The sequence below is a fragment of the Monodelphis domestica genome, chromosome 3 (genome assembly GCF_027887165.1).
Source record: "Monodelphis domestica isolate mMonDom1 chromosome 3, mMonDom1.pri, whole genome shotgun sequence".
Taxonomy (NCBI): Eukaryota; Metazoa; Chordata; class Mammalia; order Didelphimorphia; family Didelphidae; genus Monodelphis; species Monodelphis domestica.
The window spans coordinates 97,327,510-97,341,812 of NC_077229.1; the positions used below are offsets into that span (position 1 = coordinate 97,327,510).

The 14,303-nt window shown below is 44.2% G+C and overlaps 1 protein-coding gene across 17 annotated transcripts in view; it reads right to left on the bottom strand.

The window, feature by feature from the left end:
• Positions 1–14,303, bottom strand: part of DNM2 (dynamin 2) — a 77,690-nt gene that overhangs the window by 11,559 nt on the left and 51,828 nt on the right. For 3 of the 17 annotated variants that reach the window (XM_007488532.3, XM_007488530.3, XM_007488528.3), the window contains exons 8-16: positions 13,618–13,753; positions 13,166–13,233; positions 12,209–12,347; positions 9,905–9,991; positions 9,410–9,480; positions 8,307–8,336; positions 6,967–7,018; positions 6,171–6,182; positions 701–814 (exon numbers count right to left, since the gene is read on the bottom strand). In XM_007488532.3, coding sequence (XP_007488594.1) covers positions 701–814; positions 6,171–6,182; positions 6,967–7,018; positions 8,307–8,336; positions 9,410–9,480; positions 9,905–9,991; positions 12,209–12,347; positions 13,166–13,233; positions 13,618–13,753 — 709 coding nt within the window. Of the gene's footprint in view, positions 1–700; positions 815–6,170; positions 6,183–6,966; positions 7,019–8,306; positions 8,337–9,409; positions 9,481–9,904; positions 9,992–10,647; positions 10,787–12,208; positions 12,348–13,165; positions 13,234–13,617; positions 13,754–14,303 lie in introns of all 17 variants that reach the window. The other 14 variants (XM_056822742.1, XM_007488534.3, XM_001363008.5 and 11 more) reach the window with 6 other exon arrangements.

Genomic DNA, 14,303 nt, shown 5'->3' on the forward strand with positions numbered 1-14,303 from the left:
TGGATACAGTGCTATACCTGGAGTGTCCGCAAGCCCTCATTTCAAATTCAGCCTCAGATACTTACTAGCTATATGACACCGGGCAGTCACTATACCTATTTGCCTTAGTTTTCTCTACTGTAAAATGGGGATAATAACAGTACCTACCTTACAGGATTGTTGTAAGGATCAAATGAGAAAATAAGCATTATCTTATTTTATTCCTTTGGATCTCCCAAACACTCAATTTGACATAATGCATGGAATACAGGGGGTGGTACATAAATGCTTATTTTCTTAGCTTCCTTGGGGCAGTTAGTAAAGGTTTTGAGCAGAAATAACACCAATCCTGGGGTGGGGGAAGGAAGTCATAAGACCAAGGACATCTACAAGTCTACAGTAATAACAAAGGTTTATGAGGACCCCAAGTTTCCTTTACAAATCCTACCCAGCCCAGGGCTCCCAAGACTTCATTCCACATATTCTCACTAGTGAGTTTACTCTAGCTTCCCTGGGAAGGAAAGGAGAGTCTAAAGGAAAGGGATGGACAAATATTAGTACATAGCCACACTTCCCCTTGATATTTATGATTGACATGTTACCTGCTTGCCCAAAGGATTTGGATGACAAATCATAGTGGGCAGCCCAGTCTGTTTCCTTTTAATCAGCTTACCAGTGCATTTGGAATAATGATCAGGCAGTTAATTTCCTTGATACGCACCTCCTCATCCTTGTACCATGACAAGGACTCTGCAGTGAGCACAAACCAATACTCCTTGGAACCACCTTTCATTAGGCTGATATTGTTGATGGTCAACCAGCCCCTTCGAATCACCTGGAGGAGAAAGCATGAATCAATATGAAATCTGGGCCCTGATGAAGGGGTATGACTAGGTCACTTTTCTCTATCAGAACATACCAAGAAGTCAGAGAGGCCAAATCCAGACAGAGCAGACTTTCTAAATGATTGGTAAATTCCCAGCAGAAGTAATCTAGCTCCTTCCAAAAGGCTGGATCCAAACCTCAGAATCCTAGAGTCTTCTCAGAAATTCAGACTTCTCTTGTCCTAACCAACCTCCTAATTCAATCTAAAAAAAGGAATAGAAGCGGGATGGCCTGTACCAGGATTTTAGGATGTTATGTCACTGCTCACTAAAGCCAAATAGCTACCCATCTAGTAGGTGGAAAGAAAAGACTGTTGATTGTAGCCCATGGCTTAACCTGTTCCAGGACAGCCAAAAGGGGAGAAATCCAATTCACTCTGATTAATGGGCCATACTCCTCTGCATGGCCAATCTCTTAGGGCCCCGGGGCAAGCCTGGAGGAACCACTTGGTGGGGTATACAGCATATGGAACTCTGCACTAGGAAATCTTGTCTTAGGAGGTGCTCGTATAAGACATTTAAGATGGAACAATGAGTTGAAACTATTCAGTTCACCACTCGTTGTTCCAGGACAATTAGCAAAATTAATTCCAAATCTAAGATAGAATCCTGTCAAATTGTCAGCTAAGTTTACAGTGATATAGTACAGCAGTAGTTTCTTTGAAAAGAGCAGCATGGGCCTCTGGCTCCCCCTATAATACTGGAAGCCCTCCCCACTCCCCACCCTGACACTGTCACTGTGCCTGCATGTGGCACTCACCTGGCAGCCTCGATGGAGGCTGCAATGAGGAGGCAGACCCAGGTGCTAGGCTGAACCCCCTGGGAGGTAAGGAGGGAGGAGACAAGGAGACAGAAGGGCATGCATGGGAGTCTAGGGCCTAGGGAAAAAAGCCCCATAACATTCCAAGCTGGGATACAAGGGTGGGGCAAACATGAAGCAAACAGACACTAGAATGGGACTTGGATCAAGAGGCTGTTACAAACTGAACTGTCAAGTGTCAACAAGCAAGGAGGACAGCAGGACTCGAGAAAGCACTGAGCCTGCCAAGGCACTTATGGGGCAGAGCCGCAGGTACCGAGAGCCAGAGAAAACAGGTGAGATCTCAGGCTAGCATCAGAGACTTTCCACAGATATCTTTCCCTTCTTGGCCGGAAAACCAACTCTTCTCATTTCTATGAAATTTCCCTACTGGAAGAATTTTGTTTTCAGAGGATATGTTTTCACGAGTCTTTCACAAAAGGAGCTCTAGATAAATTATGTCAAGAAAAGATCGAAACTTTAGCAGAATTCACTTGACAGGTAATAATGCTGTTAACCACCAAACTACTCACTGGTGGGGAACCTGAAATTCTTAAAGAACAGCTTTGTTCTCAATGTTTCCTGGCAAGGTTTGTTTTCATTTATTTAGAGTGAACAAGATTTTATATTTTGCACTACTTGGTGTTGGCAAGTATTTAATGAATTTTTGTAAAACAAAACAATAAACAAATAAAATAATTCACTGCTTAAAAAAAAAAAAGGCCAAGTTTATCAACCACTTCACAATCTGGAAAAATGGCTTTCACTAAGATTTTACCAAACCAGTGGACGAGGTTTCAGAAGGAGATAAACTGCCTGGCCTGGCCTTGTTCCTATACCTCTCCAACCAAGCAGCAGCCTGGCCCTTGGGATAACTGAGAGACATACATTCTTTTTCTCTTTCTGGACTAAGGAGCACTCCAACAGATCATACAGCCAACTGCTTTGGTGACTTCCCTGGGATCCTAGCCGAGGGTTCAAGTCTCAGTCCATAGAAGCCACCACTGTAGAGAAAAAAGCCAAGGGGAAACAAAGCTTTGGGAGCCAAGCCAGAAGGGGCCCCTAAAGGGGCCAAGACTCCCAGCTAGGTGCCAGAATCCTTGCTCTGTTGGGTAACCTGCGGGAAGTAAGTCTAAATAAAAAGATGGCACCCAGACCTCCCCATGCTGGTGGCAATCTTAGTGTTTCTGAGGTATGAAGTGCTTTAGGACAAATTCATCTGATGCCTTTGCTAGCATTTTATTACAAGGCGCAGAAGCCATCAAAGTGGCTGCCCTCATTTCTTATCGCCCTACTGGGCTTTGAATAAGGCTTTGGTGGCCCACTCCTACTAGAGTGAGGTCAGGCTTCACAAGTCCTGTGAAAGCAAGTGCAAACTTAGTCCTTTCCCAGGGACTGCCAGACAGAAGTAAGGCAGGAAACCATCAACACACTGACAAGACTTCCTGCAAAGGCCTGGGTAAATTGAAGCAGGGCCAGATCAATCAGCTTCCTTAGGGACACAGCAAAGGATCCCAGCCCAGAGACAGTAAATCTCTGAAGTGTATTCCTTTCATCCTTTGGAGATGAGGGAAAGGCAAGCAATGTGAGGAGGCAAACTTAGCCCAGCCAGGAGCCTAATCAATAAGACATCAAGCACACCTACCTCTATTCCCCTCCCAATGGTCAACAAGCAGTGAGAGACCTTTGAACCTGCTGTCTGATTTCTATGCCATTTATATGGAAGAATAATTTGGAAATTTTCAGATGGGCAGTTATGCCTCCCAAATAAGAAATTGCAACACATTTATGGACTCATATCCTTGGGCTTTAAGAACATATATGAGAAGTGAGAGGAGTACCCACAGTCACCTCACATAAGTGCCCTGTGGCCACTAGTTTTAAGACACAGGTTAGTAATACACAGGAGTCAATGGGACAGCAAATGACACATTTCTCAATATCCAGGGTGGGAGGGACTCAATGTCTTCAAGATGTATAGTCCTGGTGAGAAATGTGGTTGCCTGGGAGCCAAGGATACATGAGAAATGCTGTCCTTGGTAAAATCAGAAAGGCCCAGACTCAGAATAGTTTGACACGGTTCTGGTGGAAATAACCAAAGATTGCAGGCCTGGTCATTTAACCCCAAATCTAAATATCTAGGCAGCTGGCTAGAACACCATGTTTTTTACCCACAGAGCAAATGTGCCACAGGACTGGAAATGCTGGTCAGGTCCACAGTCAGATAGATTCCTGCTGACCAATCATAGACCAGACCTTCCTGTCCCATTCCATTCCATCCAATAATTTTCAAGCTATCCAGGCAACCGCCCATGTAGGACACAACACTGAGTTAGAGACAAAAATCACTTGGCTGTACAAGCTATGGGTGACTGCAGGCTGTTACATCTAAAAGGTCTTAACTCTTACAGTGCACCTGGTGGAGAGAAGTGAGGAGCCCTGACTAAGCAGATGGCGAAAGGCCAATCAAGAACTGAGTGACTAATCTTTCTTGAGTCTGGGAATACAATTTGAGGGCACAGAGTAGCTCTTTTGCCCAGTTCATTTTAAAGCCCGATTTGTATATGAATATTCTGCAGATAATTTGATCTTGACAGGGGGAAGCAGAAAGCTGGAAATAGGCCAGGAATGGCAGCAAAACCAGAATGCAGCTGGTAAATGTCCCAGGGTCTAGTTACAGAGGAGATAGGTATGAGAGGATCCTCTGGAAAGTCAGGTCTAAGGCTGTAGCTTACTCAGCCCAATGACCCAAGGTTAAAAGGAATGTGCTCTGCAGCTAATGGACTAAGGAGAGTTGCCACGGGCCCATTTAACTCTTGTGGAGCCCTCAAAGCCATGTCTCTGCTTCCATTTCTAAGAAATTTAATTCAGAAAGAGAAGTAGGACAATAAGGGACAGAATGGTCACATGATGCATAACAAAGGAATGAGACATGGCAGAGAAGCAGGAAATTTTGATGTACTAAAGCCTTACCTGCAAATTGGTCCCTTTAGGGGAGAGCTGATCAATTAGTAGGGATAGTGGAATCAAGGAAGGGGGCCTAAATCTTGGAACACTCTTCCTGAATGCTGATTTTTTTGTCTTCCTGGCCCAGCTCACACCTATCTTAGTATAACTGTCAGGGCTCAGCAGCTTCCCATCACCACAAGGCAACACTTGCACATCCTAAGCCTCCCAAGCAGTGATGGAGACCTTGCTCAAGAAAAGTCAAGGTGCTCTGGAACCAGAAGTATTCCTGCCCCAATTGTGGCCCCCCCCATCCCCACCCTGGAGAAATAGGTCTTGGGGAATGGAAGGAAGCCTATTTGAATTGAAAGGAAAATGGAAATTACTTAAAATGTCTATAGTATAAGGAAAAAGAAGCTATGGTTTTAAAAGGGGAAACCCCCCCCCCCCCCCCACTCCTGTTACAACAGGGCCTAACTTCTTGCTCCTTAAGGAGAGATGGGTAGGAAGGAATAAGGGGCTGGTGGAATAAAGCAGGCAAACCAAGTCCAGAGTCCTTAAGGAGAGTGGTTTTTCTAGCCCTGCCCCACCTTCCAGGATTATATTTCAGCTGTTTCCATTTTCTTGCTCAGTCAAAGAAGACTTCTCAACCTTGTTTCCACACACACACTTGTTAGTCTCTCCACTGGGAAGATGTAACACTGTCTCCAGAGCATCATTAAGAAAGAAACTGGTATCTTGGGTTTTCAGAACTGAGTACACTTAGCAGGAAGGTCTGTGGGATTCCTGCCAAATAGCACAGTGGGTCAAAATTATGCTGTCACCCTACTGAAAGGGAGGGAAAGCTGAAGATGTAGGAGCACCCAAGTCACAGCAAGATGAAACAAACTGAATACTATGTACATAAGCAATAGGAAATTTCCCTAGAGAGCTGATTGTGTTTTGTTAATACTCTCTGCTGCTTTTTTCCTCTCATAATAATACAAAAGGGAAGAGGGGCCAGGCACCTGCAGGGAGGCAGGGAGAAAAGGCTTTTGGGAGGGCTCCAAGAATTACTCTTGGAAGCTGCTTGGAGTCAATGACCCTCTAGGAAGATGAGCCTCCTGACAGAGTTGGCTTTTCTAAAGAATATGGAACATACGGTCCCAAAGAAAGCCAAGACACTCCACCAGTCAAGCTGTAGGGATGTGGGCTCAGGTTGCAACTATAACCTTGCATAAACATAGCGAACATAACAGTCCTAGATAGGTTTTCCAGACTCACCTGATTCACTTCCTTTCTCCTATTGGAGACTATAAGCCCCTTGAGGAAAGGGGCAAGTCTGATTCATCTTTGCACATCTCATACTCTCTATCATGTGACTGAGGACATCTACTAAGGGCTCCATATGGATGAAGTTGCCCCCTGGCCTGGGAGAAACCTGGTTCTCACCTTCAATGTACTAAGTGTACTCAAGCCCAAATCAGGGAAGAGCCAGTTTCTTTTTCAGGACTATATTTTGGGAACAGGTCTCCATCACTAGATCTGTCTAATATTTACTAACACACTATGTAGGTACTTACCAGGATCTCACCCTTTAGGATCACAAAGTTAGGTTGTAGGGTAAATAAAGGAAAAGCAGAAAGAGGGAGCAAGGTAATAGAGAAAGGGCAGGAAGCACAACAAATGGTAGAAGAGGAAGAGCAGAAAAACAGCAAAAGAAAAAAAAATTACATGCTATTAATTATATTCATAGTGTTAATGTTTAATTCATTGTAATCTTTCCAAACAAAAAAGCAACAACATATGTATTACCTAAAGCAAGCATAAAATACATGCAAAGGTTACATTTTTCCAATCTGGGGCTTCAGTCATGCAAGCTAAGTAAATAGCAGGGCCTCTGGCCTCTCCCATGAGAGATGGGACCTCAGCAAAGGCTATTTGAAGGCAGTATTTTTTCCTAAAAAACACCAAGACTCTACTCGTAGGTCTAATTTCCCTGGGAAAGGTGGGGCTGGAACACTAGTACAGGGTTGCCAGACCCTTTCTTTATCCTCAGGGCAGCTGATTTGGATATCACAGAGAACATGCCTTCCAAGGTCAAGAGACAGCAGCTGTGACAAGGCTGTCAGATTTAGATTCAGCCACTTGAAAAGGTTTTGAATAATGTCAAAACACATATAGAACTTGGGATCAAAAGGGTAAAGAATCATAATTATCCAGCAGCTCCTGATAGAGGTGTGTGGAACAGTGAGGGTTTGAGTAAACTATTCACACCCAAAACTGGTGCACCTCCCCCATGGCACCTAAGGTAGCTTTCCCCATCCTTCTCCCACCCCAAGTAACATATCCCCAAGAAATGTGGGCTTGCACGTGTACCTGGTTCGGGACGGCTCTCTTCTTGTTTAGCTGAGTGCTCCTCTGCTGGGCACTGAAACCAAAGCAGAACACAAGGCTTATGCAGCTGGGCAGTGAGGGAGGAGGCCAGTGACCAGCTGCACAGAGAGAAGGTAAATCAATGTTGGATGGCAAAGAGAAGAAACAGCTACCAGAACTGGAGAAGACATGAGCATGAAGGTTTTCCCTAGGGAGAATAACTGTTCATCTGAGGAGAGCCACATAGGGCTACAAACACAAATGTATTTTACAAAAACCTGGAAAGCAGCTCTAGCACTCTGAAAGTTGTGGCTGATTCACATCAATGTAACACCCAGCTGCCCCCCGGAATTCTTAACCTTGGCTCTATGATGGTTTAAATATATATGTATTTCAAGAAGTATATTTCTGTGTAATTGGCTTCCTTTGTATTTTATTTCATTTGTTGAGAAAGTTGATTCTGAGGGGGAGATTTCAAAGCTTCCTTTCCAGTCTGCCAAAGGGTACCAGGACACACAAAAGAGGAGGAAGCCCTGCTTTAACTCCATTTCTATACACACCTGAATGTGCTCCTAGTTTCCATTTATTTACTCCTTGAGAGACTTAGAAAAAGCTTGTGCAAGTCCAATGCTGTCTGGATGGTTGGGACATGAGTGAACCAATCTAAAGCTTCCTTTTCAGGTAAAGGCAGCAGAGGATCTCTTCAGATGTCCTCCTCTCCAACTCTTAAGTTGCCAGGCCCAGAGCTTGAGCAGCACAAGTCTTAGAGCTGCCCGTTCTAAGGACGGTAGGATAGCTTGATGTGAAATTTCAGATGCCGTGACCAGGCTGATGACAAGAATGCTTATTACCAATAAAAGTTTTACTTACCCGAGATAGGAGATTAATACAAGGTAAAGGAAGAAAAGTCACCAATTTTGCTTTCTTTCAGACTCAACCAAGAGGAGGAAGAGGAGAGTTCAGCATAGAGCTCTGTTTGAATATCTCTCTCTATGAAGGGGTTTGCTATTTTAAATGGCAAATGTTTAGAAGGTGGGAAGGGTGGGTCTTGCCAATGCAACCACCCATCCTAGTACTTGAGGGAGCTTGATAAATGGAGAAGCCTTGGATCAGAGTGAAAACCTATACCAAAGCACTGATGACCAGGTTTTCACAACATCAGGGCTCAGGAAAAATCTTTACTACTTCTTCAGTCTGAAAATCAGAATCTGAAATGGACTGTTTCCCTAAGCAAGTAAGTCCTTCTTCCCTGGGATTTATCACTACCTTTGCCAAAAATAGACCTATACCAAATCCCCACTAACATACTACTTAAACAGCATACACAGCAGGCAGATACCCACCCGGTCACAAGCTGCTCAGTATAGTAACAGCTGGGGTTATTGGGAGGAAGGCCAAGGAGTCCAGAGGAAAGAGTGAAGTGATCAAAGGAAAAACAGGAGAGATGGTGAGAAGGAGGAACTGTGGATGAAGTGTGAAAAGCAGAAACAAAGTGAGGAAAAGAGCAGCAATCAAAGGAGGAAAGAGACCCAGGGATTTCAGTTCCACAACATGGACACCAAGACAGAGGCATAGAGAGCTCCACAGTGGGTTGGTAATCTAAGCTGAGGGTATTGAATTCATCTTCATTCTGAATGACAGGGCACACACACAGCAGGAGACTGAGTTCCCTGTGATCAGACAGTCATGGCTCACTGCCATGTCCAAAGGCAGGGAAGATCTGGAGAAGCCATTGCTCGCTTTTACTTGCCACCTCTGCCTGGGCAGAGCATACCCTCAAAGACTTTTCCTGGGACTAGCTCCTTCTGAAGTTTGAGAAGAGACCAGGCTCCTCCTTAGTAGTAAGGCAACTTCTCTTAAACTAAAAGGAACTAAACTTTCCTAGGAAACTAAGCATGTTCTGCTTGGGTCCATTCAATTGGGGGGTGGTGGGGTGGGGGGGAGGTTGATGATGCCATGATAACCTGCAAGATCTAGACCCCATTTCTTTGGATTCCCTGTGTGTGACAGTCACTATTATGAATCTGGGTCAAACAACACACACATGGCTAATTCAATTCTTCTTGTGCTATGCTGATATCACTTCTACTGGGGGAAAAGGAAGAATTTTTTGAAGTATTACCATTCATTGCAACATTCAGCTAAAATGTTGTCACTTTTTTTAAGCCATTGTCATTAGAGAAGCTTGCCTGACTTTTTATAACATCCTATTTAAAGCAAGATAGAGGAATCTCAGTTGCTCCGTTTAAAGCAATTTCCTCCGATAGAAGAATCCCCCAAACTCAGAACATGTCTTCCTCAGGAAATTAGCCCCAGCCCGGCCCACCCTTCAGAGCCATCATCACCTGGAGCCTTGGTGCCCTCTAGGAGGGCCAGCTCTAAGACTGAAGCCCTATCTGGTAGCAGGGCTCCTATATCCAAGAAGCTGCAGGTAGAATATACATACTTTGCAAAGCCAATGAAGTCCTCATGATTTGTGTTGATGTACGACAGCTCAATGTCGATCAGAAGAAGGATCTGAAGAGACAAGAGTATATTTGCTACCAATTAAAAAACAAACAAAAGAACAAATACCTTACTATGAATTGTCTAGGCACCAAATGTCCAAATACACATGTATGGCAATTGAGCATACTCCCCAAGTCTACCAGCAGAGGGGGATCTAGAACTATTTTCCAACCTAGGCAAATGGCCAGAACGGTAGGCTTCATCTTCCTGGTAGCTCCAGGCTCTCAGCTCACCCCCCTATTTCACTGAATACACATGGTAATGGGCAGCCTGGAGCTGAATGCTGCCTTTGCAAGTCAGAGATTCATGTATGGATTCAATCACATGAAGTCCGGATAGAACAAGCTTTGGCTGTTAAAGGCAGCCTGGTCTTAAGTCATCAGTTCTCAGTGTTTGCAGGACGAACACATTGTCAAAGACCCTTCAAACACACCTGGTCCTTTGTTCTTCCTTCTCGCTCCCTGATGTAAGTGGTGACAATTCTTTCTGTTTCTTCTCGTAACCTGGGATAGGAGCCAAGCTGTGGGAGAGGAAAGAGCCAGGTCAGATGGCTCTACATAGAACAAAACCCACAACAATTTACATGAAGAAAGCAGAAAGCCAGGGAGAGCCAAGAAGACATGAAAGGACTTCACTGATCCCCAATTTTGTCACCACACTCATTAAAGAGACAAATATGGGTAGCTTGTGTTGGCAAGACAATTAAAGAGATTATAAAAACACTTTTTAGATAATCAAAAGATGAAAAGATTTCATTCAAAGCAGGTGAAGTGTGTTTACCAGTCAAATGTCACTGATGTCCCCTCTCCCACCTCCACCCCCCAGGGCTGGATTATAGCATGAACTAATATGAAGCAGCAAAGGATGTATAGCCTTCTCCATGCCCTGAAGCTCTGGGGCTAAAGCCATTTCATGGGCATTTTGGCCTCCTGGGCAGTGGTTTAAGATAGTACCCATGTCACATGTCTCAGCAGGACCTCCAAATTTATTTCTGGCCATGAATGATAGGTTAACAGAGTTGTGGCATGGACCAGAAGTAATGCCACCAAATTTGTGTCATTTTTGCAAAGAACATGAATTAAGCCTAAGGCATTAAGTTCGGCAGGTCCTGTGGAGTAAGTATATTCCATATGCTCAGGTTAGACTAACAGATGGAAAAAAAATTTAGCCCATTACCTTCTCGGCACACTTTTTAATGACGGTGGCCAGCTCTGAGACCACCAGATCAACACACTTCAAACTCGGCTCTTTGAGCTTTACAATCTGTTTTTTCACAATGGCTTCAAAGGCCATGTCGGGGGTGAAGAGACCCGTCCTGCGTCATGCAGAGCACGAGAGGGAGGCAGAAAGACGAGACCCCAAAAGGCATTGCAGACCAAACACACACAGTAACAAAAAGACAGAGAGAGGGAAGAAAAGGAGAGAGGCAACCAGTTAGTAAGAGGCATAGTAAAAGCCTTGGCATTTGCCCTGGGAAGCTGCTTCGGAAGGAGAGCCATTTCAAGGGGCTTTTGGCTGGTCTTGTCAATAGTGCTTTAGTCACCTTACACCCAATGCACTGGGTGCCCTGAATTTTCAAATACATGTTGTAGCCTCTGGAAATCTACTTCCAACCCTGCTGGGTTTGACTGAAGAAGCTTGGAAAGCAAATGCAGGCTTTTAAAAATGACACAGATCAGGAACTGCAGCATAAGCAAAACCTCCTGACTCTAAAAGACAGCCCCAGGAGTCCTTACTCACACATACGCAAATGCATGTGCACACCACGCACGCGTGTGCGCGCGCGCGCGCGCGCACACACACACACACACACACGCCCCTGGGAAAGCATTTACATGGCTCAGCTGAAGCAGGCCACTCTGGGAAGCAGGCACTGTTGGGAGCGATGTGTGTGTGGGGGAGGGGAGGGAAAGAAAATGGGTGGGTGGGAGGGAGAAGGACAGGGACATTTCCTGCCAAATGTAGGAACTGACTGTGCCAATTATTCTGTGTGTGACATACTTCAACTTCCCTGTTTAGGGGAGCCAAGTTCTCTCTACAGAATGCTGCCCCTGCCTGGAGGAGAGCAGCAGGAGGCACGCTGCAGACAGGCAATCCTGGCAGAGCTGCCCTGTATACGGCGATGCCAGGTCTGACAGGCCAGTTATCCACATGCTCACTTCATCATTCTGTTGCTCTCAGGGCTTCTTGGCTCCCTGCTATGTGCAGCAAAGGAAGCACACTGGCGCTACAACAGTGGGGTCATGCAAAACATTGTGCCATGGGGTTGGTTTTTTCCTTCAAAAAGAAAAACCCACGATGGATAGAGGATTGTGGGTCTCAGGCTCAAGAAGGGGTATGTTTTAATTTTCTGCTTCCCAGGGTGTAGCAAAGCAGCATTTAAAATCAGTCAAGACACATGCTATGTTGGGTATCAGGATCCCAGGATAAGCTGCCCACTCAGCTGGCCACCTCCTGAGGCCTGTTTGGCACTCTTCACATTCTATCTCTTGCTTTTCCCATTCATCCTAGTGCCTCTAGAAAGACACAATAGTGACCACCTCATTGAAGAGTGTCGGGAAGATGAGGCAAATAATTTCAGTAGTCTTACACTCTGTAATCCAGAGGAAGAAAACATCCTCTTGGAAGTAAAAGGAATCTGGGAGAATGACCAGTCAGAGCAGGTAGGGCACTGCAATCCTGATACCACCCACCCCCAAGGCTCCCTTTTCCAAAACCCTCAGGGAGGGCTCAATACCTTACTGGTACATTGCCTAACTGTATTGATTAACTCCTGAATAACCAGGTCGACACATTTCAGACAAGGCTCTTTCAGCTTCACCACCTGCTTTTTCACAATGGCCTCGAATGCCAAGTCTGGGGTGAAGAGCCCCGTCCTATGCACGTCCAACCACAAGAGCAAGGGTGAAGGAAATAATCAAAGAAAAACAAAAAACAATCAACAATATTAATGGTAACTGTTTGGTTAACTGAAGAAATAGCAATCATCACATATCTGAGTCATAGGCCCACTCCCATTAATTAGAAATGCCCAGTGTCAACCACGGACAATTTTGGCAGCATGAATCCTCTATTTCTTGGCAATATTCAGTGTGACCAATATTAAATTCCTCTTTCTCTCTCTCTCTCTGATGCTGGTTGCTTCCAAATTTGTGTCCCTTCTTACCCCTAAAGACAAAATCCATCCCCTCATAATCTTCCAAAGGCAGCTTAACTTGGAGGAAAACTTAGCTTTTAAAAGCTCTTACCAGAGCAGGTGGTTGGCATATAGCCTCATTTTACATCATGACCTTTATAACAAGATTGGGGTGGGAGGCAGGGGTGGCATTTATGGTAACACCTATGAACAATGTAATTTATGTCATGCCGTACTTGCATGTCTTAAATTAGTCAGATCTAAAATTTTGCCCTCAAATCTCAAAATATTAAAGGGCAACAGACTCGTCCTAGGAGACAATAGGGAAGAACACAACAGACTGACTGCCTCTCTTCCTCCCCCCCACTCCCCACCAACCAAGGTACTGGGGCTTTGACCGAGACCTGTTAGTCCCTGGACAACATGGTCCCATCCCAAGCCTAGCTATCAGAGGCTAGGAGCACAGGCATTCCAGAAAACAGGCCAGGCCGACCAAACAATAACAATAACATGTCAACAGAAGGAAGTGGATACTCCTCCCCCACCCCTAGTACTTGCCTGACTCCATGGATGTTTTTAATTGCATAGCTAATTTCTCGTCTCAAGTCTTTCTCATCAAATTCCATCTAAAAAAATAAAATATGCAAAGGTAGGTATCTATAAAATCACAGTAGTTCAATAAATTAAGGAAGTGAATTACAACTGAGTATCTCCCCTATAATATATATCTTTATAAGAAAGTTTCCCATCAGTAGTTGGCTATCAGAATCCTGTTTAACTATGAAGAATGGGATATATGATTCAACCTGCAAACTAGAGAATTTGAATCCCATCAAAAACAAGAAGAGAAAATTCATGAGTTTATTTATAGGTATGAAGGCACACTTCACTATCTTTCATCAATTCGAAAAGCATCTATTAAGTGCCTATTCTGCAAAGCCCACAGACTGTTGGAAGGGAGTTCTAACTGTCCTCTGGCAGAAGATAAAGAGAAGCATAGAACATGTCACCTTTACAAGCTCAAATGGAAACCTCTCGTGAAAGATGCGGTTAATCCTTGCACCACCAGAAAGTTCCAATGTGTCCACCTGGTCTCCTGAGCCTTCAATTCTCTTTTCAAAGTCCACACCAAATTGCTGGACCATCCTAAAATTGCAAGAACGTATTTCAAAATGCTTAACACTGGTTCTGTGACCAGATTAGCAAATAAGATGCCTAAATTAAGGCAAAATATTTCCTCAAGAAAGCAATTGATGCCCACAACTTTTCTTTCAAAAGGAACACAAAAGTTAATATTAGTCCAGTACTCTGAGCCAAGTTCTCAAAACAGTTTTAACTTAGAGGAAAAAGAATCATAAAGAAGCAAAACAAGAAACTAGCAATGATATTGCTGAAAAACATATACCTATGATCCTCATAATTATGCTGAGCAACCAAATGAAAAGTCAACATATACAAGACCAGTTCTCCCAGGTCTAGTTTAATATGCACCTCCCCATCAATTACAAAGCCCAGATCTATTTCCTACTGTTTGCCATAACATTATCAAGATAAAAAGGCATTTCCTTAGGAATAAGGATTAGAAAAGATTGACCCTTGTGAGATCTATTAATTTTTTGGAGCTAACCCCAAGTACAGGGGCCTGTCTCAAAAGGCTCCCATTTCACTCTTTCCTAGGCACAAAAATCCAGGTGGC